The 27,786-nt window shown below is 32.5% G+C and overlaps 1 protein-coding gene across 2 annotated transcripts in view; it reads right to left on the bottom strand.

The window, feature by feature from the left end:
• abcc8 (ATP-binding cassette, sub-family C (CFTR/MRP), member 8) overlaps positions 1 to 27,786 on the bottom strand; it is a 137,906-nt gene that overhangs the window by 77,570 nt on the left and 32,550 nt on the right. For both annotated transcript variants that reach the window (XM_056451912.1, XM_056451913.1), the window contains 8 exons: positions 25,287 to 25,421; positions 22,600 to 22,762; positions 10,908 to 10,948; positions 10,684 to 10,829; positions 4,404 to 4,512; positions 2,488 to 2,604; positions 2,309 to 2,381; positions 136 to 241 (listed from right to left, as the gene is read on the bottom strand). In XM_056451912.1, coding sequence (XP_056307887.1) covers positions 136 to 241; positions 2,309 to 2,381; positions 2,488 to 2,604; positions 4,404 to 4,512; positions 10,684 to 10,829; positions 10,908 to 10,948; positions 22,600 to 22,762; positions 25,287 to 25,421 — 890 coding nt within the window. The remainder of the gene's footprint in view (positions 1 to 135; positions 242 to 2,308; positions 2,382 to 2,487; positions 2,605 to 4,403; positions 4,513 to 10,683; positions 10,830 to 10,907; positions 10,949 to 22,599; positions 22,763 to 25,286; positions 25,422 to 27,786) is intronic.

Genomic DNA, 27,786 nt, shown 5'->3' with positions numbered 1-27,786 from the left:
TTTCCAAACTAGTTTTTTTTTATATTGGAATAGAATTTATTTGTCAAATCAAAATGATAGCAAAGAACAACATCATTTTGTTTGTTAATTGTGGAGGGGATTCTGATGTTGCCTTAAAATATTCCGCATTCTCACCTGTTCCATATAACGGTGCCGGAGATCTTCTGCATCTCACCTAGTGCAGCAAGCAACAGAGAGGATTTCCCACAACCCACCTGGCCCACTATCATAGTTAACTGACCTGCACACAGATTTAAAAAAAGAATAAATTCACAAAGTATAAAAGTATATAACATAAGCCATGGTAATACTGAAAATGTCACACTATTTGGCACCCCTTCCTGTCACATTTTACAAATAAAACAATAATATAGGATTTGATTTTCAAATGACTTACTGTAAGTACAGAGAAAATGTTTACATATGTTTTGTTTGTTTTTAAATAAACTATTAATTCATGATTTAACATTAATTCAATGATTTTGTTGGCCAGTGAATGAGCATAAAATACAAAATTACACAAATATTCAAACTTGAATGAATGAATAAAGGGGCAGATGAAACAAAAGAACAAAGATGAAGATAAGAACAAAGATGAAAATAAAATAAATGGTTTCCGCTGGAGTCTAACAGCATTGAAGTACAAAAACAAATAATATTTTCACATGCAGAATAATGTTGCATAATTTTCATTGTATAAACAAACACAATTAATATTTGATAAAGTGGCAAACTTTGTAATTCCTTGTATCCAAATGGTTTAAATTTGCTTGAAATTGTACCGTCAAAGGTCTTAAAAACCCATATAAATAAAAATCTTTCACACCATTAGCTTATAGTGTTATAAACTGTGTTTTATGGTTAATTGTAATCCCAATTTGACATTGCAGATCCTATGATGTGCACATGTACTGCAGATGTGCACATTGTGATATCGATGCTGAAATGATACATTGTGCAGCCCTAATTTGGATTGTCATGAGAATCTTAATTTATGGATGAACTACTGTATGTCTTTTGGTAGAAATAAAACCAGGGGCCTGTTCCATATACCAAGCTTAGAGAAAAAGCCAGGCTTATTTTAGTAAGTCAGGTTTATTAATGGCGGATTCGGTTTCATAAATCAAATTTATGATAGTTCATACTCAGTTACTCTGGCAACGTATGCTAGGAAACTAGCCTGGTCTGGGGCAGGTTAACTCTCAGGCTAAGTCTTAAGTTCAAGCTTAATCAAAGTAATATTAACATTCACCTGCCGTAACTTGATGCTATTTTAATTCACTTAACCTCTTAATAATGATTAAAACTTTATAGTCACTTCATAGTAAATATATTTATACACCAAACATCTTTAAGAATAGAATGATAATACATTTAAATTCAGACAAGTTATTGCAAACATAAATAACTACAAAATTTCTAAAACGAAATCTTTATATTTTATTTTTCTGTTGATTTTGTTTTTCCTGTTTATTAAAAATGGTATATTTTCCCCCAACATATTAATTTGGGTGTGCTAATTTTTGAACTGTGATCTTCAGTTTATTTTTTGTTAGATTAGTTACAAGCTTTGCTTTGGTACTGAATGTGTGTAATGTATATGCACAAATATATTTTTGTAAAGCGTCCTCTAGAAAATATTAATTTAAAAGTAATATTAACATTCATCTGTCATAATTTGATGCCCTTTTAATTCACTTAACCTCTTAATAACTATTAAAACTTTATAGTCACTTAATAGCAAACATATATACACCAAACATCTTTTAGAATATAGAACGATATATACATATTAAAATTAAAACCAGTTATTCTAATACAAACTACAGCATTTCAACAAATTTTTATATATTTTTGTTTATGTAGATATTTTTTTTTCCTGTTTATTAAGATTGTATTTAATATTTCCCTCAACATATTAAATTTAATAATTTATTTATTATATGTTTGAACTCGCAAACCAATGTGGCTCACTCGCTGTGAACATAGCTGTGTCTCATTTCAGAGTTCTTTCAATTCTTGTAGTTGCCATAGTAGCACACAACATAATCGATACATCTATGCTCGACCTTCAGGGTTTTACGACAGTAACGTGCACGAGCAGTTATCTAGATTATTTAAACTGAACTCAGATTAGTTAGATCAAATGACCTTTAACTGGAACCAATTTAAGCTTGGACATTTAGTTCAGCTCACCCAAGTCAGGCTTTTGACTTTAATCCCCTCTTTTCTAAACCACTTTTATGAAATAGCCCCCTGGAAATCATACAAGCCAGATTCACAAGCATCTCTATTTATTTGGACTCACCAAAAGGAATCTTAATATTCACATTGGACAACGTTGAGGTTCCTTCAGTCCAGCTGAAATATCCATTTGTTATCTGTAATAGACAAAACACAGAATGGCTGTTGTTATTATTCTCAGTAACTTCTTCACATAGCTCAATTTCTCATTTCCTGCCTGGGTACAGAAATAACCTGTCTCACCTTGATGCAGATATCTTCATCCCCCACCGCCAGGACCTCGTCCTCTTGCTCGCTCTGGAGGGCAAAGCTGTTCCAGTCCTCTCTAGCAGGGCGCTTACGGTTCACAACCTTCAGAGGCTTTATTAGAGGTGAGAAAAACAACATATCTGATTCAGCTCTGCTTGAACAGCCTATTATAGTATGATAAACTGTCCATGTCTAACAATACTATGATACTACAAACATAAATCACGTATAACCACAGTCATATATAAAAATATAAGCCATTCAAATGCATTATGGCACTGGTTAAGGCTGGTATATTGTGGCAGAGTAAATATTAAAGGGATAGTTCACCAAAAAAATCTCTCCTCCTTCGCATAGTTTTAAACATTTGAGTTTCACAAAAGAAGATATTTTGAAGAATGCTGGTTGCTTGTACCCATCGACTTCCATAGTATGACAAAACAGGTGATTTTGCTCAAATTTTGAGATTATAAGGCTGAACGGCATGAAATGCCATCAGTCTCCAGAGATTTGCCAGCATTTCTCTGTTGCAATTGAGATATCACACTAATTAACCCTGAAAAAGCCAAAGCAGAGCAAACACTACCAGATTACTGTTGTGCTTGCGATAAGGAAAAATGCTAAACACATGCGGCCATTTCTTCTTTCTTTCTTTTTACTGAACTAGTCTGCAGTATCAAAAACAGGAGACTCATTAGAAACAAACAGATAGACAACCAAAAAGTAACTCGGGGTTATACAAAGAGTGGCCAACACAAAACACATACATTCGTGATATGTGAGTCCCATCTCATACTCAATACACTACAATTACCATGGTATAAATACAGCACTGCAACATAAGTGAGAGAGATCGACTTAGAATGTCTGTTAGCAGATTCATAATGATTTGATCAGCTGTAGTTTGTAGTTTTGTGCTGAATTTATCTTCTCTAAGGGCTTATTATTCTGTCTCTGTCGCCATCTTATGGATGGACAACATCAACCGTCTTTGCTCTTCTACAAAACAACTACATTCTTGCCTAAAAAAGCCTCAAAATTACATTATGTTGTCCAACAGCAGCAATATTTGTCAAACTGTAGTGAGTTTATTGATGCCGTCACTCTATGTCGGCAGAGTAATACACCAGAGTGAAGTGGCTGTACGAGTGCTGATATAGCAGAATATTGCACGGCTATCAGTCAACCAGATTCAAGAACCAGACAGAAATGTTGTATAAAATCCTTTAATGCAAGGAAGCCATTGATTATCCCTTACATGTTTAACAGAAGAAAGAAAATCATAGGTATTGAACAAGTGAAGTAAAGAATGAAAGAATTAGCATTTTTGGGTGAACTATCCTTTTAAGAGCTTTTCATATCAACAACAGATTTTTTATTCATTTTAACAATGAATATCTATGTATTTTTGTTGTCGTCCTTCACATTTTTGCCTAAATAGTACATATCCACATATATTATTTATAAAACATTTAACAAATTATATTTTTGAAAGTTAACATCTTAATAAATGTATTTATGTCTTTTAAAGAAAATGCATGACCTTGAAGTATGAAGTAGTTTTAAAAGCGTAAAGTATGTAGCTGAAGTTATATATACAAACTGAATAATTTTATTGCCAGTCTATAATAATAATAATAATAATAATAATAATAATAATAATAATAATAATAATAATAATAATAATAATATCAATAATGTGTATAAATTGATCGTTTATTTATATAATAAATAATAATATGAATAATTTAATTGATATTATTTATATCAAGAATGAAACAAACTATTAGTAATTTAATGAATGAATGAACTAATTTATTAAACCTTTTACTTGGTAATGGTTAGACATGACTGTCTTGTCTTTTGCTCTTGGTGAGAGTAAGTGTTTATGATGAACTGACTTGACTTACCAGTGCCTGATACTTGTTGTGATTGGTTGAATTAGGGACGACAGTTGCTCTGGGCTCCTGTTCACCTCCAATCTCATCACAGGAGAAAAATTCGCTGAGCTTCTGAACACTGGCCAAAAGAACAAAACAAACAAGAAAAATCAATACAGTATATCAAGTGATATTTTATCACAAAAAAAGACAATTTCTTCTTCATCTGGCAACTGTTTGATCAAATTCCAAAGTATTAAGCCAATTTTTCTGACAGGGCTCATAAAAATAAAACAGAATTAAAATATTTTTTTTTTTGTATATCAGCATGTTAGTCTTAAGGATATCTATAAGCTAGTGTGACAAAATTGGCATTTAGAAGATATAAACATCCAAATCTTGCAGCTTATCTCTTCTGCCTAAATGGATCAATGATTTTTTAACATAACTTCATACTTCAGTTTCTCATCAAATCTTCTGACCAATCAAATGCTCTTTACTATCTGACATGCCGAGCAACCTTTATTTGCTTTTCATTTAATGTGTTTTAACTCAACAACTCGCACTTGCAGAGCTAATGAGTAGGGTCTGTCTGCAAACTGCAAGACAGGGGCGTAACTTGAAGGGGCGTAACTTGTAGTGCATTAGAGGTGTAACTTGAAGTTCTACCCACGTCAAAACTACATTGTTGGCAAGATGGCATTGTACATCAGTTATTAACGTCTACACCTACTTCACACCTAAACCCAATTATCGTCTTTATTAATGTCTACACCTACCCCAAACCTTAACCCAACCATCAACATTATTAACGTCTACACTTTTCCCAAACCTAAACCCATCCATCATCATTATTACTGTCTACACCTACCCAAACCCTAAACCCAAGCATCATTGTTATTAATGTAAAATGAAGCCTCCCCAAGCCCTTAACCGAACCATTATCGTTATAAATGTCTACACCTTCCCCAAACCTAAACCCAACCATCAACGTTATTAACGTCTACACCTTCCTCAAACCAAAACCCAACCATCATAGTTATTACTGTCTACACCTTCCCCAAACCTAAACCTAAATATCATCATTATTAACATCTACACCTTCCTCAAACCTAAACCCAACCATCATAGTTCTTAACGTCTAGACCTTCCTCAAGCCTTAACCAAACCATCATCATTATTAACGCCTACACCTTCCCCAAACCTACACCCAACCATCACAATTATTAATGTCTACACTTTCCCCAAGCCAAAACCCAACCCTTACAATTATTAACGCCTAAACCTTCCCCAAACCTAAACCCAACCATCATTGTTATTAACGTCTATACCTTCCCCAACCCTAAACCCAACCATCATTGTTATTAAAGCCTACACCTTCCCCAAACCTACACCCAACCATCACAATTATTAATGTCTACACTTTCCCCAAGCCAAAACCCAACCCTCACAATTTTAACGCCTAAACCTTCCCCAAACCTAAACCCAACCATCATTGTTATTAACATCTATACCTTCCCCAACCCTAAACCCAACCATCATTGTTATTAACGCCTACACCTTCCCCAAACCTACACCCAACCATCACAATTATTAATGTCTACACTTTCCCCAAGCCAAAACCCAACCATCACAATTGTTAACGCCTAAACCTTCCCCAAACCTAAACCCAACCATCAATGTTATTAAGGTCTATACCTTCCCCAACCCTAAACCCAACCATCATTGTTATTAACGTCTACACCTTCCCCAACCCTAAATCCAACTATTAGTTTTTATTGTACTGCCACAAGTTGCGGAGGCTTTCACACTTGATGCGGTCGCAACTGTACTGTTATCTGCCACCACAAGAGGCAACGCCGAGTAGGCTGTCATGACAAAACGGATGACGTCAGTGAGTTGGATGGTGGAGTTGCTAAATGACTCAATATAATAATATATCAAATGAATAGGTTGTGGATAAATTTGGAGAGAACTCATCAAAATATTTGGTGAAAATGTTCTCTAAGTATTTTCGCCATCTTGCCAACAACATCTCGTTGTGACATCTCTCTAACTTTACTACAAGTTACGCCCCTTCATGTTACGCTCCCGTTTTGCAGTCTGCAGACAGATACACTTGGAGCTAATGGCTGTTTTTGGCTAGTATATTTCTCGCCCTGTCTTCATGTTTCAATTGATGTTAAGTCAATCATCAAAATACAAAATGCATAATTCAAAGCACCAGATGAGACCTTTAACTGAACAGAAAATCCATCTTTGCTTGTAACCCATTACATACCCTTCATCCCCACTCCAAAATTTCACAGTCCAACATCGAGAAAAAAACACGATTTGAAGACTACAGATGTATTTTATGTTCTAGTCTAGAGCACGTTGTTGCCAATAAATGATGTTGTGAAGTCAGTGGAAGCAGCTGATGTTTTCATGAAAAATGCTGATCTCTAACAGCTAGTCAATTTCTTTCTGGTGCCAAGTCATATATATAGAGGCACATATGGCCTGTTTTCCAGACAGCTCTGATCAACGACCTGTTTGTACACTATAAATACAGCCTTCACTCTCTAAAATGTGTTCCACGTCATTGGGTTGATGAGTCTTAACCCGAGGCACACAGACACACATTTGCTTCTTCACAGGAGAATGTATCTGTGATGAAAAGTGGAAAAAGTGCACATGATTTATCACACATTGACATAACAAACAGACAGGAGCGATTCATTCTCCTCCTGAGCGGTTAATTAAAATCTGTAAATCCTGAAATCTTGTTGTTGGTTGTGCATCACTGTCATATGACTATCACAAAAAGCCAAACAGAAATTAAGAGGTGCATATAAATTTGATTCATGTTATAAAAGTCTACTGAATCGTATTTGAGATGGAATTATAAATCTTCTGAATTATTCATTAACTGCTAAGAAAAACTGCTACATGCCTGCTGTCATCTGACTTACACACTGTAAAATAATCTCCATAAATTAGCAGTTTTCTGTGTTTTGTGATTCATATATTTTTATTTATGCTTTTGAATTGCATTTTTGGAACATTGACTTTTCTTCCAACAACTTTTAACTTTTAAAAGTTTGAAAAAGTGAGTTTTATAAATTTTTTTAATAGTTTAAAGTGATTAATTGTCTGGGTTGTTGTTGTATAGTAGGGTACAAATACCTTAAAAACTGTTAATTAGTAGAGTGTAAACACAGCTAATTAGCAATTAGATTTTTTATATTGCTATACAGATCTACACTCACCGGCCACTTTTTTAGGTACACTTACTAGTACCGGGTTGGACCCCATTTTGCCTTCAGTACTGCCTTACTCCATAGATTCAACAAGGTACTATAAATATTCCTCAGAAATTTTGGTCCACATTGACATGATATCATCACGCAGTTGCTGCAGATTTTTTGGCTGCACATCCATGATGCGAATCTCCCGTTCCACCACATCCCAAAGGTGCTCTATTGGATTGAGTCCTGGTGACTGTGAAGGCCGTTTGAGTACAGTGAACTCATTGTCATGTTCAAGAAACCACTCCGAGATGATTCACGCTTTGACATGGCGTGTTATCCTGCTGGAAGTAGCCATCAGAAGTTGAGTACACTGTGGTCATAAAGGGATGAACATGGTCAGCAACAATATTCAGGTAGGCTGTGGCGTTGACACAATGCTCAATTGGTACTAATGGGTCCAAAGTGCCCTAAGAAAATATCCCCCACACCATTACTCCACCACCACCAGCCTGAACCATTGATTTAAGGCAGAATGGATCCATGCTTTCATGTTGTTGATTCTGACCCTACCATCTGAATGTTGCAGCAGAAATCGAGACTCATCAGACCAGGCAATGTTTTTCCAATCTTCTATTGTCCAATTTTGGTGAGCCTGTGCGAATGGTAGCTTCAGATTTCTTTTCTTAGCTGACAGGAGTGGCACCCACTGTGGTCTTCTGCTGCTGTAGCCCATCCGCCTCAAGGCTGGACGTGTTGTGTATTCAGAGATCTTCTGCATACCTCGGTTGTAATGAGTGGTTATTTGAGTTACTGTTGTCTTTCTATCAGCTCGATCCAGTCCGGCCATTCTCCTCTGACCTCTGGCATCAACAAGGCATTTGAGCCCACAGAACTGTCGCTCACTGGATATTTTCTCTTTTTCAGACCATTCTCTGTAAACACTAGAGATGGTTGTGCATGAAAATCCCAGTATATCAGCCGTTTATGAAATACTCAGACAAGCCTGTCTAGCACGAACAACCACGCCATGTTCAGAGTCAACTAAATCACATTTCTTCCCCACTCTGATTTGAACTGCAGTAGATTGTCTTGAGCATGTCAATGCCTAAATGCATTGAGTTGCTGTCATGTGGTTGGCTGATTAGAAATTTGCGTTAACGAGCAGTTAGACAGGTGTACCTAAAAAGTGGCTGGTGAGTGTTTATTCTTTTTGCCATATAAATATCAACAGTTGCATCTTTTGCTTAGTTTGAGGCTGTTAAAATCATATAATAAAATCTAGGTATGTTTCCAACTTTATGTATGAATTATATACATTAAAATATGAAAATATTGAGATACTAATCAATAAAAAGCCAGATGTTATATTCTCTAAAATAATTTATATTTTTTTCCAGATTTTAAATGTCAGATTTCATCTCAGATTACTGGTTAAAATAACTTCAATATCTAGTGTTGTGCTTTTAATTTAAATGCAGTTTAAAATGGAATTAAATTTAGAAAATTCAATTGCTATTAGTTTTTTTACACTTTCAGCTTTGTTTAGTGCATAATGTTGTTTTTTGAGAATAAAAGATCAGCAAAGCACAAGGTGTAATTCAAAGAGAGTCTCTATATCAGCAAAAGCTGTTTCCATTTCATTACTTTGAAAAAGTGGGCGGGGATCAGCAGCTCATTTGCATTTAAAGAGACACAAATGACAACAGTTTGTTTTTGCTTCTGATCAAAAAAGTGGGCATTTACCGTACAATACAATCAGTGATGGAATAACAAAATAATAGAAAAAATAAATACCGTCATTAACCGAATTACTATTTACAGTAATGAGTAATTAAATATATTAGTTTTCCCCCCTAACAATACAATTACCATTACTGACAATAAAATGCAGCATTATATTATTGATATATAATTTACTATTCATCTCAATGAAGCGGTTTCCATCAGTGTATGCTCTGTCTACCTCTGTCTTTGTCGGCCTGCTCTGATAAGTGTGTAAGGGTGGGACAACCAAATAACTGACGATGATTGGCGTGTTGTGCGTAGGGCTGGGACAACCACATAACTGATAATGAATAGCTAAAAATGTAGGTTACATATTAAAAGGTGTAGACAGAGCCACTAAACACTAAAACTAGTTTAGTAGTGTTCTGACACGCGTTAATAATCAATAGTAGCAAAATAATTCAATCATGTCGGTAGATTTTGACAATACTTTACAATCACATTTCCATATTATCTGAGGAAAGATGTCGATGTAATTTTTATATTAAAAAAAAAATGCTTTAAATAACACTTTAAAACTGATACTTTCAAATGTATACTCTATTTTTTTTTACATTTCTTAAGCAGCATCATTTATTTTTAGCTTTATTTGTTGGCCAGTTGTGGTAAATATTATAGAAGTTCCACTATTGAAATTTTAATATTTATGAGAAAATATTGGACATTGTAAAAATAAAAATTTGGACATTGTCTCATGGCATGTGTGTGTGTGTGTATATATATATATGTGTATATATATATGTGTATCTGTATATATATATACATACATAATATATATACATATATATATATATATATATATATATATATATATACATATATATATATATATATATATATATATATATATATATACATATATATATATATATATATATATATATATATATATATATATATATATATATATATATATACATACATATATATATATATATATATATATACATACATATATATATACATATATATATATATATATATATATATATATATATATATATATATATATACATATATATATACATATATATATATATATATATATATATATACATATATATATATATATATATATATATATATATATATATATATATATATATATATATATATATATATATATACATATATATATACATATATATATATATATATATATATATATATATCTATATATATATATATATATATATATATATATATATATATATAGATTAGATAAAAACATCTGTGATTAAACCATCTTAAATGAAATAAAATGTATCCTTTTCCATTGATGTGTATCTGACCTGACCAGGGCTTTGACAGTGGAGCGCACAACACTGGACAGGAGGAAAAGAGGAGTGACCAGGATATGGAAGAGCGAGAGGGAGGCAAAGGCAACAGCAGGGGACAAATCCGCATCGTCCGACAGATGCACATGGGCCACAAATGTCTGTAAGAAAAACATTTGATGTTTTATTTTGCTATTTTAATAAATCAACAGATCGTTCGTGGAATTCCTTATACTTACCACGAGTACTGCAGCAATGGGAATAGCGGTGTTCATAAATACTGTGAAGACAAACAAATAATACGGTTTATTTAAAAAAAAAAAAATAGCAAAATAGAATTGTTGTTGTTTTATCAGTAGAATGTGCGTCATTAATAGTAAAGACATTCTGAGATATAGTACAGCTCCTCTACCATTACTCCAGGTAACCAAGTAAATTCCTTAAAATAAGTATAAGAACATTGACACTAATTTAGCAATATTATATAGCACCAGATGTATCTGTAAGCACAATATATTACTGTATTTCTAATTGTAGAGTTCAAATCTCTAAGAGAAGATTTAATAACTAAAGAGAATGATTTCCAGACAGGGATATAACAGAAATTGACCAAAAAAACAAACAAAAAAAAACAGGTGCTACATAAAGTAAAATGTAGATTTAAAAAAAAAAAATAAAAATACATATAATTGATAAAAAGTCTAAAAATTCTGTGCTTAGTTATATTGTGTTAATTTCAAATACTACAATGCTTTTAAATAATTTTATGTATGCATATGCAGATAAAAAATAAATTAAATCATGTAGGTGTATGTAGACAAAAAAATATGCAGCTATAAATAAAATAAAATAAAATAATGTATGCATATGCAGATAAAAATTTTTTATATGTATGCGTATGCAGATAAAAATAAAATAAAATATGCAGATAAATAAAATAAAATGATGTATGCATATGAATAAGATAAAATATGCATATAAATAAATTAAAATAGTGTACGCATATGCAGATAAATAAAAAAATAAGCAGTTAAATTAAAATAATATATGCATAAGCAGAAAATAGAATAAAATATGCAGATAAGTAAAATTATTCAGGTTATAATTATGTATAAAATGTATAAAAATTACGACTATAATATGTATACAGATAAATTATATAAATAAATATATCCAGATACAATACATTAAATATGCAAATAGAATATGCATTTAAATAAAATAAAATTATGCATATGCAAACGAATAAAACATATCAAATAAAATATGCAGATATGATGTAAAATGATGTAAGCCTATACAAATTAATACAATCAAATAAATTATGCAGATGAAATAAATTGAATGTAAATATGTAAATAAAATAAAATAAAATATGCAAATAAAATAAAATAAAATAAAATGAAATATGCAAATAAGTAAAATTATGTAGATTATAATTATGTATAAAACTGTGCATAAACATTAGATAAAATAAAATATGCATATACAGATTAATGAAAAAAGATGCAGATAAAATTTCAAATCCAGAAAAATAAAATATGCATATAAATCAAATAAAACTATGTATGCATATGCGAATGAATAAAAAATATAAAACAAATGATGCTAAATAATATAAAACAAAATATGGCGGTAAATTAATAAAATAAGCCGATAGAATAAAATATGCGATTACAGATAAATGAAATAGAATGAAATGATGTGTATATGAAGATAAATAAAACACAATAAAATGAAATATGCAGACAAATATAGTACAATTATGTAAGCCTATACAGATAAATAATATAAAATAAAACATGCAGATAAAAATAAAATGAATCAAAATAACAATAAGTAAAATATGCTAATAAAATCAAATATGCAAATAAAATAAAATATGCAGAGAAATATGCAGAAAAGTTAAATTATGTATGCTTTAATAATGTATAAATTATGTATAAAAATAAAGTATAAAATAAAATGTGCATAAAGATAAATTAAAAAAATAAAATATGCTAACAAGTAAAATTATTTGTTATAATTTTGTATAAAATTATGTATAAAATTACATATAAAATAAAATACCCGTATACAGATAAATGAAATAAAAATATGCAGATAAAACTAAATTAAATATGCAAATAAAATAAAATATTCATATAAATCAATAAAAATTATGTATGCATATGCAAATGATTGAAAACCTAAACAAAAATGCAAATAAATAAAAAATAAAATGTGCAGATAAGTAATGTATGCCTATGCAGATAAATAAAATAAATTAAAGTGCTAGATAAAATAAAATATGTATACAGAGATGAATGAAATAATATAAAATGATGTATGTGTATGAAGACAAATAAAACACAATAAAATGAAATATGGAGATATACATAATAAGATTATGTAAGCCTATACAGATAAACACAATCAAATAAAACAGGCAGATAAAATAAAATGAATGTAAATAACAAAATGAAATAAAACATGCAGATAAGTACATTTTTGTATGTAATAATTATGTATAAAATTGCATTTAAAATAAAATGTGTATACACATGAAGGAAATAAAATATAAAATAAAACATGCAGATAAAATTAAATTAAGTTAAATATGCAAATAAAGTAAATTCCGCTTATAAATCAAATACAACTATGTATGTATATGCAAATGAATAAAAACATAAAAACTAAATATGCAAATATATAAAAATAGAATATGCAGATAAATAGTGTATGTGTATGCAGATAAATAAAATAAAATAAGCTCATAGATAAAATATGTGTATAAATGAAATGAAATAAAATTATGAATTGTATGAAGATAAATAAAACACAATAAAATGAAATATGGAGACAAATATAATAAGATTATGTAATCCTATACAGATAAATACAATCAAATAAAACATGCAGATAAAAATAAAATGAATGTAAATAACATTAAATAAAATATGCTAACAAAAAAAATATGCAGAGAAATTTGCAATTAAGTAAAATTATGTTTGTTATAATTATGTATAAATTTGCATATAAAATAAAATGTGTATACAGATAAATGAAATAAAATAAAATTTGCAGACAAATTTAAAGAAATATGCAAAAAAAATAAAATGTCCAACAAATACAATTAGGTATGCATATGCAAATGAACAAAAACATATAAAATAAAATAAAATAAAATAGGCAAAAACATTTATGTATGCGTATGCAGATAAATATACTATAATGAGCTGATCGATAAAATAAAATGTGTATAAATGACATAAAATAAAATTATGAATGCGTATAATCATGTATAAAATTATGTATAAAAATTACATAAAACAAATATGTATATACTGATAAATGAAATGAAATAAAATGTGCAGATAAAACTTAAATAAATTTAATATGCTAATAAAATATGTAAATCAAATACAATCATGTATGCATATGCAAATGAATAAAAGCATATAAAATAAAATATGCAGATAAATAAAATACAATAAAATGATATGAAATATGCAGATAAATATAATAAAATTATGTAAGCCTGTGCAGATAAATAAAATAAAACTTGCAGATAAAATGAAATGAATGTAAAAAGCATTAAATGCAAATAGGCAAATACCTAAAAGTATATATGAAAGTACCTTAAAATAAAATAAAATAAAATAAAATAAAATAAAATAAAATAAAATAAAATAAAATAAAATTAAATTAAATTAAATTAAATTAAATTAAATTAAATTAAATTAAATTAAATTAAATTAAATTAAATTAAATTAAATTAAATTAAATTAAATTAAATTAACGCATGTACAGAAAGGTATGACGTGTGTTTCTTTTGTTAGTTTGTTTAATCCATGCCAGCAGGGGGCAAATCCTAATTTCTATGATGCATGCCCTAGTTTCTAACCTACATACTAAAAAGTGCAACTCCATGAATGTTCCTTGCATTGAAAGTGCTACAGCTCAATGAATCCTGTCTTTCACTGTGTAAAGAATGTCTTCCAAAAACCACACATTCAAAAAGAAAAGTGCTGAGGGATGCTGTATCTGCAAAATGTGTTTGCCAGCTGGATGCTGACAGTGACAGAGTTGATGTATTAATCCTGGTAATTATCAAACAAAGATGGTAAAGCAAGATGGTTGGGAAATCAGCAAATACCAGGAACTGTTTAAATAATTAACATTCGGCAACTGCCAATAAGTGATTGCTAATGGCATGCTATCGTTCTAACAACTTTACATCGTCATGCTTCGTTAAATGAGGGCAACTCACAGATGTCAGCCAATGTTATAATGAGCACCTTATGGACTAACTTAAATCCCTGTAATCCCTCATAGCTCATAATAAATCTCAAAGGTACTTCATACAGATAATGCACTAGCATGCAAAGACATTTCTGAATCTGTTTTATTAGAGTCAGCGCTTTGTTCTTTTTTGAGATGCTTCAGATTTAGTAACTCATGTTTCTGACCCAATTCCATCCAGATGTTACGGAGGTTTTCACTACTCAAAGCAAATTTTTTAATGTCTTGATATTGCATTTAATCTTTCCCTTGTGGACATTTTTGAGTTTAAAGGTCTCAAGTGTGAACTCAATTTGCTTATTTAAAAACAAATGTCATGTCACTGTCTTTGATCAAATTAAATCTGTCAATTTATGCATTAAATGTTTTGTTTATATACATCTAAATGCACCGATTCAAAGAATGCTTTTAATTTTAGTTTTCCCCATTCATTTCCAATGGGACAAATTAAGATATTTTTTTACTTTGTTGAATCAAGTCCTGTGTGTTTGCTGTAGTGGCAAATTGTGTGTAGGGGTGGGACAACCACATAACTAATGATGATTGGCTAAGAATGTAAAGTAGTACATAAAAAAGAACATTATTTTGCCCAAATTCAGTTGTATGGTTATGTAAATTTAGGCTTATTTTTTTATGTTATGGGCAATATTGCTTTCGCCTCAACTAAAATTTGACTTGAGTTATTTCAGACCAACCAAAGGCTAAAAATGCTACGACCAGTGACATCTTGTGGCTTAAGATGGCATAAATATATCAAAATATTCACCATTTCGATGCCACTATTTGACTGTGGCGGGTGGTGAATGTGTGTGTGTGTGAGTTAGAGATGCCTTTTTTTTATGATTTACTAACGGCCGTTAGCGTTTTGCGCGCTTCTCATGCGCCCTGCGTGCTTCGCGTTTTAACCGCCTGCTGCGCCTTGCATTTTAGCCATTGTGCATCGTGCGCTCACAGTTGAAAAACGTTATGTCAGTCGCGTCTTTCATTCTCCAATCAAATGAAAGCAGAGGCAGGGTTTCAGTTGAGGTGCCTGCAGTGTTTTTGTTGTCAATACAAATAGGGAGACTTTTAACGATTGAGGAGAGACTAGTGGTTGCTGTTTTGAGTTATCCAGTGTTGTATGACTCTCAAATCTTGAATATCACAATATTATTAAAATTCAAAATTGTACAAATTAAATACAAATCAAAAATCTTTGAATTAGATTTTTTTTTTTAAATATCTAAAAATGTTTTTTTAATTTTATTTACCATTCATTTTTTATGGGTGGCTTTTTTTGGGGCAAAGGAAAATATTAAGAATTTATTATTTATTTAAGAATTTATTTTCAACCACTTAACATAGTTGAATTTCTTTTTTTGTTTGTGTGTGTTCAGATGGCAAAATTGGACAAAGTAGCCGAGTTTTAAACTGCTCAGGGGTGCATTTCCAAAAACCATTGCCAGCCACCTAAGGTCGCAAGTTCCGTCGTTACAAACATAGTTCATTGATTTCCCAAATCCGTCATTCCAACAAATATTCGCAAACTGCACCGCAATCTTGTACACTTCCAACTACACCTCTGGAGCTGTAGTTAGACACAGCTCCTGGCTGTGTTCTATTCCCAGTTATTCCCCTATGCCCTATTAGTTTAAAACATTTTAGCATTTGAACTTGGAATGATTAAACAAAAGTATTAAAGTCATCTCTCTTAGGTGTAATTAGATCTTAGAGTATTTTTATAGTTCGGTTTCAGCAATCTTTGTTTACAATTGTGCTCCCTTCCCGGTGCACTTTGAAAACACTGATGTCATTTTGAACATCCGTGGCTCATGACAAAAGCTTTAGGTGAAAACAAAGTATCTGTACTGTGTATGACATGGGCCTGCTGATTAGAACATTTCTGCAGTGGTTTACTTCTGTCAAATTGTAAAAGTAGACTTTTCAAAAAAAAAATAATAATAATAATAATATCCTACTTATTATTATTAGTATTAATAATAATAATAATAATAATAATAATAATAATAATAATAATAATAATAATAATAATAATAATAATAATAATAATAACAATAATAACAATAATAATAATTTTTTATTTCCTAATAAATAATAAATATTAAATTTCATTTCTTAATAAATAGCCTCGGCAACGTAGTGGCGCAGTAGGTAGCGCTGTCGCTTCACAGCAAGAAGACTGCTGGTTCGAGCCTCGGCTGGGTCAGTTGGCGTTTCTGTGTGGAGTTAGCATGTTCTCCCTGTGTTCGCGTGGGTTTCCTCTGTGTGCTCTGGTTTCCCCCACAATCCAAAAACATGCAGTACAGGTGAATTGGGTAAGCTAAATTGTCCGTAGTGAATGAGTGTGTATGTATGTTTCCCAGAGATGGGTTGCAGCTGGAAGGGCATCTGCTGTGTAAAAAAAACATGCTGGATAAGTTGGCAGTTATTCTGCTGTGGCGACCCCGGATTAATAAAGCGACTAAGCCGAAAAGAAAATGAATGAATGAATGAATAAATAGCCTTATTATTTATTTATTTATTTATATGATTTATATATGATATTAAAACACATGTTCGCTTTTGTAAGTGATTTTATGTTTTAGAATAGAATATGTAATGTTCTCAATACTATTTGTAAAGAAAACATAGGCTCTACATGTGCCATTTACAAAAATGCATGTTTTTACCAAAACTAATATTGGATTTTTTTTAAATGCATGAGCGTGTAAAACAATATAATTTGCACAAAAAATACAGGGGTTCTTTTCTAAAGAAGTTGTTACCACACCGTTAAGAGTATTATTATGGGCATTTCACATTATAACTAATGTGGTTCAAATGATGGATCTGCGACAGAGAAACTACAGTTTTGTGAAACACTCGTCACTACATCAATCTTTTCCCAAACGATGCATCGTACTATGATAGTTCAGCTGCGAGTTACATCGTTGTTTGGGAAACGCAACCCAGATTAAGGGAATGGGTTCTATGCACAGCTAGAGTTTTAAAGCCAACAATAAACTTCTGGTGAAAGCTTAATGTGACTATTTTCAATTTCACAAGGTTGTTTTTACGGCATTGATGTTATAATGTAATTACAATGCATTCAGTTAAATAGACTTAAGCATTTATTTAGTTGTTCAAGCGTAAAATGAGATGAAAGACTGTTGTAACTGCTAGCACCGTCAGTAGCAACAGGCTAGCGCAGAAATTCCATTGAAAATACTGGGGTAAAATTCATTTCCATATTTTAAAAAATATAAAAATATAATTTTATGCAGTGCTACATGAAGTGGTCTGATAACCACTTCATATAGTATATCTAACAGGCAGTGAAGATTGCTGATATTTAAAGAAATCAGATCTTAAACATGACAATTTTTGTAATGGAAGCCCTTGGGCTGCATGGTAAAATTAATAGAAATAAAGTCAATGTGAATATAGCCAATTATTTAAAAAGAAAATCTAAATAAACTGATTTTGCCCAAAAAAATGTCCTTGGGGAAGCTTGAGGGTTAACGTTCATTAAAAGGTGAAAAGCATAAAACTGCTAAATATAAGTAGAACTGAAAAATATAGAAGCAAGCAGCAATTAAAGGGCCAAACAGGCCAAATTATGAATTATGCAATCATAGCTGAAAGCACTGCTGGAATGTGTAATTAAAGTTATTTTTAGGTGATTTTAGTGGCTGCACTGTAAAAAAAAATGGCTGTGGTTTCAATAGAAAAAAATCTAAAAATTGCTACAGTAAAAATCCGTATCCTGGTTAACAGTATGTTTCCTTAATATATACGGTGAATGACCGTAAATTGACTTTCCCAGAATTCCCTGCATGGCACATTACTATGGATCTTTTTAGTTGTTTCCCCATCAGTTATGTACATTAGAGATTTATGTTACATCTTATGTTGATATACAAGGTTTATTTCATGACGTTTTATGCGTGTTACCATACTGGTGTTTAGAAGCTGTGTGAATGACACTGAGCACCTTCTATAGACTGATACATTTTTCTGCTTGTAAAAATTCATATTTTTAAAGGTAAAATACTGGCAACCACAGCTGCCGTTTTTTACCGTAAATTTTACGGATTTATTTTTTACAGTGTGGAAATGGCTAAATAATAAACAATCACTGTTGGTCATTTTATGGAACTCAGACATACAACTATACTTTAATAATAATAATAATAATAATAATAATAATAATAATAATTCCTTACAGCTTTTCTAGACACTCAAAGCGCTTTACACAATGGGAGAATCTCCTCATCCACCACCAGTGTGCAGCATCCACCTGGATGACGTGACGACAGCTATATTGTGTCAGACCTTACACCACACACCAGCTGATTGGTGGAGATGAGACAGAGTGATGAAGCCAATTATGATATGGGGATGGTTAGGAGTTCATGATGGACATGATGGGCAAATTTGGTCAGGATACTCTTTTTCGAAGGACATCCTGGGATTTTTAACAACCACAGAGAGTCAGGACCTCGGTTTAGCATCTCATCCGAAAGTCAGCGCTCACTGAGCAGTATAGAGTCACCTTCAATATACTGGGGCGTTAGGACCCACACAGACCGCAGGTTGAGTGCCCCCTGCTGGCGTCACTAACACCACTTCCTAGCTTTCCCATGTGGTCTCCCATCCAGGTACTGATCAGGTGCCGCCCTGCTTAGCTTCAGTGGGCGACGATGTGAGAGTTTAAGAGAGCTAGCTGCCGTATCTGTGTAGGTAACATGTTTGTCTAAGTAAACCACAATGCTTCATGGGAGTCTGTGATCTCTTTAGGCTAGCGATATCCTTGGGGCTCATGGTTGGTCAGTCTTGATTTGTATGGGATTGTTAAAAATCCATTTTCTGATTTTTGATCTATAGTGTAGTGACTGAACCGTCCCAGTAATTTAACCATTAGCAGCTCTTGCCTCAAGGCGAGTATGCTGCTAAACAATATTTGCAATTGTCTCTAAATCAAAATACACTGACCAGTGTGTAGAAAATATATGGCCTGCAGTTATTCCTACTGACATAGTCCATTACTCTAAGATGACCTTTATGTGCTGGGAAGAAAGGATGGCACCAAGAATTGCCATTAGAACTAAATCACATTAAGTTCAATCATGTCTAGAATGGGTTGACAAGTTCAACCCACTGATGCTTTTTCAGAAACAAGACATTTCTTTTATTCCAATACCTACTGAGGATAAAAATGATAGTCAGCAGTTCTAGTAGAACTAAAAAACTATGTTATCAAGCTCTTTCACAAATGTCTCTGTGATTCACACTGCTCCTGTGTGTCTACATCACACTAATGGATTTCCTTCTCCAACTGAGTTTGCTCGTTCTTTTCTGCTAAAACTGAAACATGGATATTTCATTTGGAGAAATCCAAATTCCTCAGCAGAAAACTCATGGAAGAACATATCGATTCAAAGTAAATGTTACATGAACCTGGCATCTCTTTGCTCCACTGCATGCAGGATGTTCTCCTACTGAGTAACACAGTTCTTCTTCAATATTGCTAACGTTGCAAAAATGCAGTAAAAAGAGACTAGTGAACAAACAGGCTTTGTGGACGAAAGACTGTGTAAGCTTTAGTTAAATTAGAGTACCTTCAGAAAGCAGAATGAGATTGTTAACTGCTTTGAATATTTGTTATATTTGTTGCGCTAAATTTTTAAACTCTTACAAGATATTTTGCCACCTTCGTTAAAATAATGTATTATTGGGTATTTTGAGAGAATTTAGAGCCACACACAACTATGTAGTATAGTTGAAAGAATTTGTATAGTATATATGTGGTACATTTGTAAAAATCAGTTGTTTAAATCAGTGGTTCCCATGTTAGTAACTTGTAGAGAAGAAGACTTTACTGAATAAACCGAGAGTGATTTAAAAGAATATAAAATGAACACAACAGATCACCAGAGAGATTCAGAATAAAAAAATCAAATCAATATCGTGGCACAGGGCAGATGCTGGTAGTCAGCCGATCAATCAGGAATCAGGCAGAGAGCATTCAGACTAGAGCTGTGCTAGATCAGGAAATGTATTTTTTTTTTTTTACCTATTTAGGTCTGGTCCTGATCCAGCACAACATCTGGGTAAAAATGCACATATACACGTAACCTTGTTGATTGTAGCTATAGCAATGTTGGAAACCACGACGCGCGCACAACACTCCACCGGACAAAGTGCTTTCACTATGGGAGAAACAGGGATCCGTGTGCAGTGATTCATCACTTGTTGCTTCCCGAGTGAATAGGTGTTGATGCGGAATTGCTTCTGTGAGTTAATAAATAACAATATATTTGCCTTTTAAAATTATGTTGAATATAGGCCTATATCCATTTTGTGGGACTGTCGCGGATAATTTTAAGTGATCTGTTATTGAGTGCAGGTTTTGTAAATATTTTAAGTATTATATTAGTATTACCCTAGTTCAGACGAGCAATCAAAACCAGCAGAGAAATAGAGTACGGGACCCCTTGACATATACAGCAAAAAAGTAAAAAAAAAAAAAAGTTAAATTAACAGGTGTACTGAATAGTGCATTTTAATACATTTTTTTTTTATTTATTTTACGTCATAACTTCTAAAACAGTTTTTTATGTGTTTCCATGGTTATATGGTAAATATTAAAAAGAAACATATTTAATAAAAAATCTCTCTCTCTCTCTCTCTCTCTCTCTCTCTCTCTCCTCTCTCTCTCTCTCTCTCTCTCTCTCTATATATATATATATATATATATATATATATATATATATATATATATACACATACACACACATGACAAGACATGCGACATGCTTAATAATGTTTATGTCTGGTGACTGGGCTGACCAATCCTGGAGCACCTTGACCGTCTTTGCTTTCAGGAACTTTAATGCGGATGCTGAAGTATGAGAAGGAGCACTATCCTGCTGAAAAATTTGTCCTCTCCTGTGGTTTGTAATCTTATGGGCAGCACAGATATCTTGAAACTTCAATGCTGCAGATCTCTCGCACACCCCTATGCTGAATGTATCCCCAAACCATGATTTTTATCTTCACCAAATTTGACTGAATTCTGTGAGAATCTTAGGTCCATGTGGGTTCCAATAGGTCTTCTGCAGTATTTGTGATGATTGGGATGCAGTTGAACAGATCTACAATCTACCTTCTGCCTCTTTTCCAAATGATCAACTAGAAGTCAAGTTATTATTTGCTCTTACAACTGGAATCGATGACAAGACTTTTGTCAGGTAGCGTATACATAATAAAAACAATTTATTGATTGGTTGACATTTTATATATCTTAGATTATTATTTAACATTTAATTATTTTGAAAATGTTTTCATGATTACAAATTTCCATATTTCTTCATGTACTGTAGATTGTAATGTGATCCAGTCTGAAAGGATGGCCGTAGGTGTTGCCGTGTTGCCTAAATTTGGCAGGCAGCAAGATTTCATTTAAATGTACTGTTCCTGCCAAACCGTTGCTATGATACCTGTAAGACTGTAAGCTGCTACAGGACACAGCTTCAACCCAAACTTAAAATACAATATCTCTAAATTACAATATCTCCAACCCCCGTCATCAACCCTATATTAAATTACTTTAAGCCACACTCTTTTTCTGATATGTGGTAACTGTAAAAAACTGAGGTTTCTTACTGGATACTGAGGTGTAGAGGGCAAAGGCCTGAAGGCTGGTGAGCTCCTTGCACCGGGTCTCCTCCACATTTGAACAGAAGATGTGTTCCCAGGCGTACAGCTTCAAGAGTTTAATACCCCGCAGCAACTCGTTGGTCTTCTTCAGCCGCTCGCTGGAATACTCCTGAGCATCATCACATACATTATACATTAGTCTCTCTTATTTGGGTCTTATTTGAGTTCAGTATTTGACAGGCTTTTCAATCAGACAAGCTCCAGGTTTACTATTATTTCAGAAATGTAAAGCCCATTACAATAGTTAATAACAACACTGAGTTTACTGTATAAATTCAAGCTATTCTGATATTGTGGATGATATCTCTCTTTTTTTTTTAATGCAATTCCTAGTATGCCTCACACAGGTGAGTGGATTTGACAAACCACCTATAAAAACTCTCTTCTCATACAGTATGCACCAAGTGCTTTATTAAACTCCATCTTACAGGGATTCAATAAGAAAAACATGACACATTGTGTAAAAACACATTTTTGAGTGTGCCTCACGCAGGTGAGTGGGTATGTCAAACCATCCGTAGAAGCACTCCTCTCTATATGCACCGGACTCTTAAATTTTATTTTAATGGAATTCAATAAGAAAATCGATGTTTACTAAAGTGAATGCATCACAAATCGTATCAAACTACTTGCTTTTTCAAACTTAAATACTTCTTTTTCACAATATTGTTCTGTCTTATGCGAAAAGTACAGTTGCAATCAGAATTATTAAACCCTCTGAATTATTAGCCCTCCTGTTTATTTTTTTCTCACAATTTCTGTTTAACGGAGAGAAGATTTCAACACATTTCTAAACATAATAGTTTTAACCTAACCCTAACTCATTTCTGATAACGGATTTATTTTATCTTTGCCATGATGACAGTAGATAATATTTTACTAGATATTTTTCAAGACACTTCTATACAGCTTAAAGTGACATTTAAAGGCTTAACTACATTAATTAGGCTAACTAGGCAGGTTAGGGGAATTAGGCAAGTTGCTGTATAAGGATGGTTTGTTCTGTAGACTATCAAAATAATATATAGCTTAAAGGGGCTATTAATTTTGACCTTAAAATGGTTCATAAAAAAATTTAATCTGCTTTTATTCTAGCCGAAACAAAACAAATAAGACTTTCTCCAGAAGAAAAAATATGATCAAACATGCTGTGAAAATTTTCTTGCTCTGTTAAATATCATTTGGGGAATATTTGTAAAAGAAAAAAAATTCAAAGGGGGGCTAATAATTCTGATTGCAACTGTACTAGTATTATGTGTATAGTTAAGTGTTTATAGTATTTGTATAGTTAGTAGTTCAGTAAGTTAGTATGTATAGGTTAAAAGTAGCTCATGTTCATATTTATGATTATGTTTATTTATGTAGCCTCGTGGTCCTGCGAGAAATGACATTACATTTAAATTTGTCCACACATGTAGAGGTAGGGCTGGGTGCTAAAAATGGTATCTGTATTTATTGAACGTATACCATTATCAATAACGCTAAAAAAGTTGTTCGGTATAAGGTTTCGGTATGAAGTGCTATATTTTTATTAAAATGTGGCTGCTGAGTGTGCGCCTTGGTAGGAATGCCAATACTTTCAGGCTCTAAGTTTGTTATTTCCAATTGAGGCACACAACTTATGTGTGCAAAAGAGAGCGACGCACACATGGTTTGCAAGGGGCACGCACGTAACATGCTCGCATTTTTTTAGGTAACTTACACCTAGTTGAAAGAGATGAGATATTTTTGTTTATTTGGGGGGTAGGGGGTTGCCTATTAAAACTACTTGACTTAGTAATGTTGGTAAATTAAAATAAAGTGGTTTAAAAAAATCTAATATTCCTAAATTATCAATATCAGATGATATGAAACATTATATCATGATAAGTGTTCTATTGTATTGTCCAGCTATGTAGTAGAATGACAATAAAGTTCAACTTGACACGATTTTAAAAGCAAAGCGTTCACCTCTTCACTTAAGTCTCCTTCATTGGGCGTCATTATGTAATTATGCAGAACTATGATTGACTTGTATTGAGTCTGTTCTCTAATACAGTGGTTCTCAAACTGGGGGTCGCAGAATCATTTCAACGGGTCGCGAGAGTGATTTAAAAATTGTGTAATTTTCAGTGATTGTAATAAATATTTTTCAGTATTACAAGTGAAAGCTAATATTTTCAGATTTTTAAAAATATATTACTGATTTATAAAGTATTTAGGACACATTTGTCCTTTGTACTTGGAACGCAGCGCTCAGGAACAGATTAAAACTGTTGTCATGTCAACTTGCCGCAGTAAACAAAGCCTTCAACGCTTGCCCCGCCTTCGCGCTCTTCTTATTGGCCCACTGCTCTAAGAACTGAACACGAATGATTGGTTAAAATCAGCTAAATATAGTTAAAATATTGTGAACAGCCTTAAAAAAAAGCTATTTTTATTGTTTGTATATGCTTTGGTAGTGGGGGGTCGCGAGTTCTTGAAGATCTTACAATGGGGGTCGCTGGTTTAAAAGTTTGAGAACCACTGCTCTAATACAATAAAAAATCCTTTTTGCGAGACACTGTGAGATTTGTAACATTACAAATTGCATAAACAACACTCAATAATTAATATAGCCGCATTAGGACATTAATCAAACTGAAGTAGCTCACCAATGTGCTTTTCTGTGCATCTGATAACTTGGTCGCCACAAAATACTGCACCGGAGCCAGAAGAGTGATGATTGTGGCCCCTATCAAGGCACTTATTCCCAGGAGGTAGTAAAGGAGGATGATTCCCACTATGATCTGAAAGCAGAATGAAAATGCCTTTGTAATCCTTTCCATATTCAGTAGCCCTTTTTGTTGCAGTAAAATTCAGGGTTCCCACTTTAAGCCTTTTTTCTGACATTTACTGAGCAAAAAGCAGACAAAAAAAAACAAAAAGAACCCCAGGTCACTTCAAGTCAAAAAATGATTTGTTACTATTAACTTCCGTGGTCTTTGTTTTTACAATGGAAGTCAATGGCTACAAGTATCTTCAAAATATCTTCTTTTGTGTTCATAAGAAAAAAAAAAAAAAGCTTATAAGAGTTTGGAACCACTTGATTCATTATTAAGAAACAAAACTATTCCTTTAAGTGATTGCCGTTTGGCAATGAGTTGTAAAACAGCAATGAAAAATCACCTAGCTGTAACAATAGGCAAAACATGTGAAATACACAATAAAAACATGAAATATTGATAAGTGAAGTTTTACAAACTAAGAGAAGTATGTGATATTATTGATTGCGGCTAGTCTCTCATCTGTAATCAGTAATAATCCAATCAGACCGATTTCACCCTACTGCTTTATTTTCGTTTTGGAATTTCCCTTCCGCCCCATCTCCTCCTTTTCCAAGGGGAGCTATCTAGACCTACCTGATCTCGGGCCCCCTTACATGCTAATTGACCAGGCGGAAGCCCTGAGCTCAATTATCTCAGAATTCAGAGTTCTCTCTAGGGACAGCAAGCCAAACCTACCAAATAGCATCAAGCATACCTGCCAACACTCCTGTTTTTCCCGGGAATGTGAAATATCCCACATTTCAAATGTGTATTTAAATTTAGACTAACAAAAATCCCTGATATTTCATGATTTGTACAAGAACTCATAGAATCTCCTGACTTTCAATGTCTAGAATTGATCTATTAAAACATTGGGCTCTATTTTAACGATCTAGGTGCAAAGTCTAAAGTGCATAGTGTAAAAGCATAAAGGGCATGTCTGAATCCACTTTTGCTATTTTAAGGATGGAAAAATATGGTTGGCGCCCTTGGCGCATGCTTATTCTCCTAAATATGTTACCTAGTTATGGGTGCGTTTTAAGCATAACATGCATTAAACCAATTAGAGTCTCATCTCCCATTCCCTTTAAGAGTCAGTTCTGTTACACCATGGTGCATTTGGTATTTACATGACAGACTTTGTTAGTGGGAAAACAGTTAAACAGACCCTCTGAAGTGGGAGGATAAAGAATGAGCCTCCTCCATTTGGCCTCTTTCTCTTTACTTTGCTTTTACACTTTACTCCTTTACTTTCTTGGATAAGGAAACGATGTTAAGGGTGTGTGAGCTTGAAGATCAGATTTTTTTATATATCTATGAAGTAAATAATCATTTTTGTAACATTTTAATCCTTTTTTTTTAGATGTAAAGATATTTGTGTATTTCTGTACACCCTGTGTATTAAGTGTTTGAACCTGCAGAAGTAATGCGCTCTGTGCTGGACTTTAGACCAGTTTTTACTTAGTCAATGGCGCGGTCTATTTTAGTTTCTCAAAATAGCAACGTGCCAACAATGCGCCCATAACACACCAACTTTATAGACTAGCACACCCATGATTCCACAAAGTGGTGCAAATGGATTTGCTATTTAAATAACGTGGTGCAAAATGTGAAAATTAGGGTTGTGCTGGTTTGAAAATACCAAAAAGTGCGTAAAACACGTCTTGCGCCAGGTGTATGATAGGGTCCATTGTGTTATTCCAGAAATTCAATGATGCGTGGGAACCCTGTAGAATAGCCAGTCATGGTCTAGTGGTAAAAAAGTTAGACTTTGACTTTCTAAATGTCACTGCTTCATGTTTTGGTACCAACTATGGCTGCAAAATATATAAATTCAGTATGAATATTGCAATATGCACATCTGCAATAGTCACATCGCAGAATCTGCAATGTCGAATCTGTATTATAATTGATCAAGAACTTGAAAACATTTGAAAACACTTATGGATTTTGGAGTCATTGCAACACTTAACCATAAAGTTACCAAAACATTTATCATTTTCAGTATGTGTGTTTCAGGGATGATAAATTAAGTTTCTAACTTCAAGGAAGATGAATTGTAGATGAAAGTTACTAAATTTTACATATGAAAGGTTATATTCATAAAGTGATTATTCGTTAAAAAAATTATCTTAATTACTGAATTATTGAATATTTTATTTGTGATCTATGTTAATGATTTTTTTGAGATCGGTTTTTAACATTCTGTACTTATTTAATTTAGTTTTTGTCTAAATTAAATATATATAGAGCATTCCTGCATACATTTATTATGAGTGTCATCTACACAAATTGCCAAACTCAATTATTTCTATTTCTATATCTCTTACTTTCAAATAGAATTAAA

This window comes from Danio aesculapii, chromosome 25, assembly GCF_903798145.1.
Source record: "Danio aesculapii chromosome 25, fDanAes4.1, whole genome shotgun sequence".
Lineage (NCBI taxonomy): Eukaryota > Metazoa > Chordata > Actinopteri > Cypriniformes > Danionidae > Danio > Danio aesculapii.
Note: the sequence above shows the minus strand (reverse complement) of the source record. Positions and strands in the feature narration are given on the sequence as shown.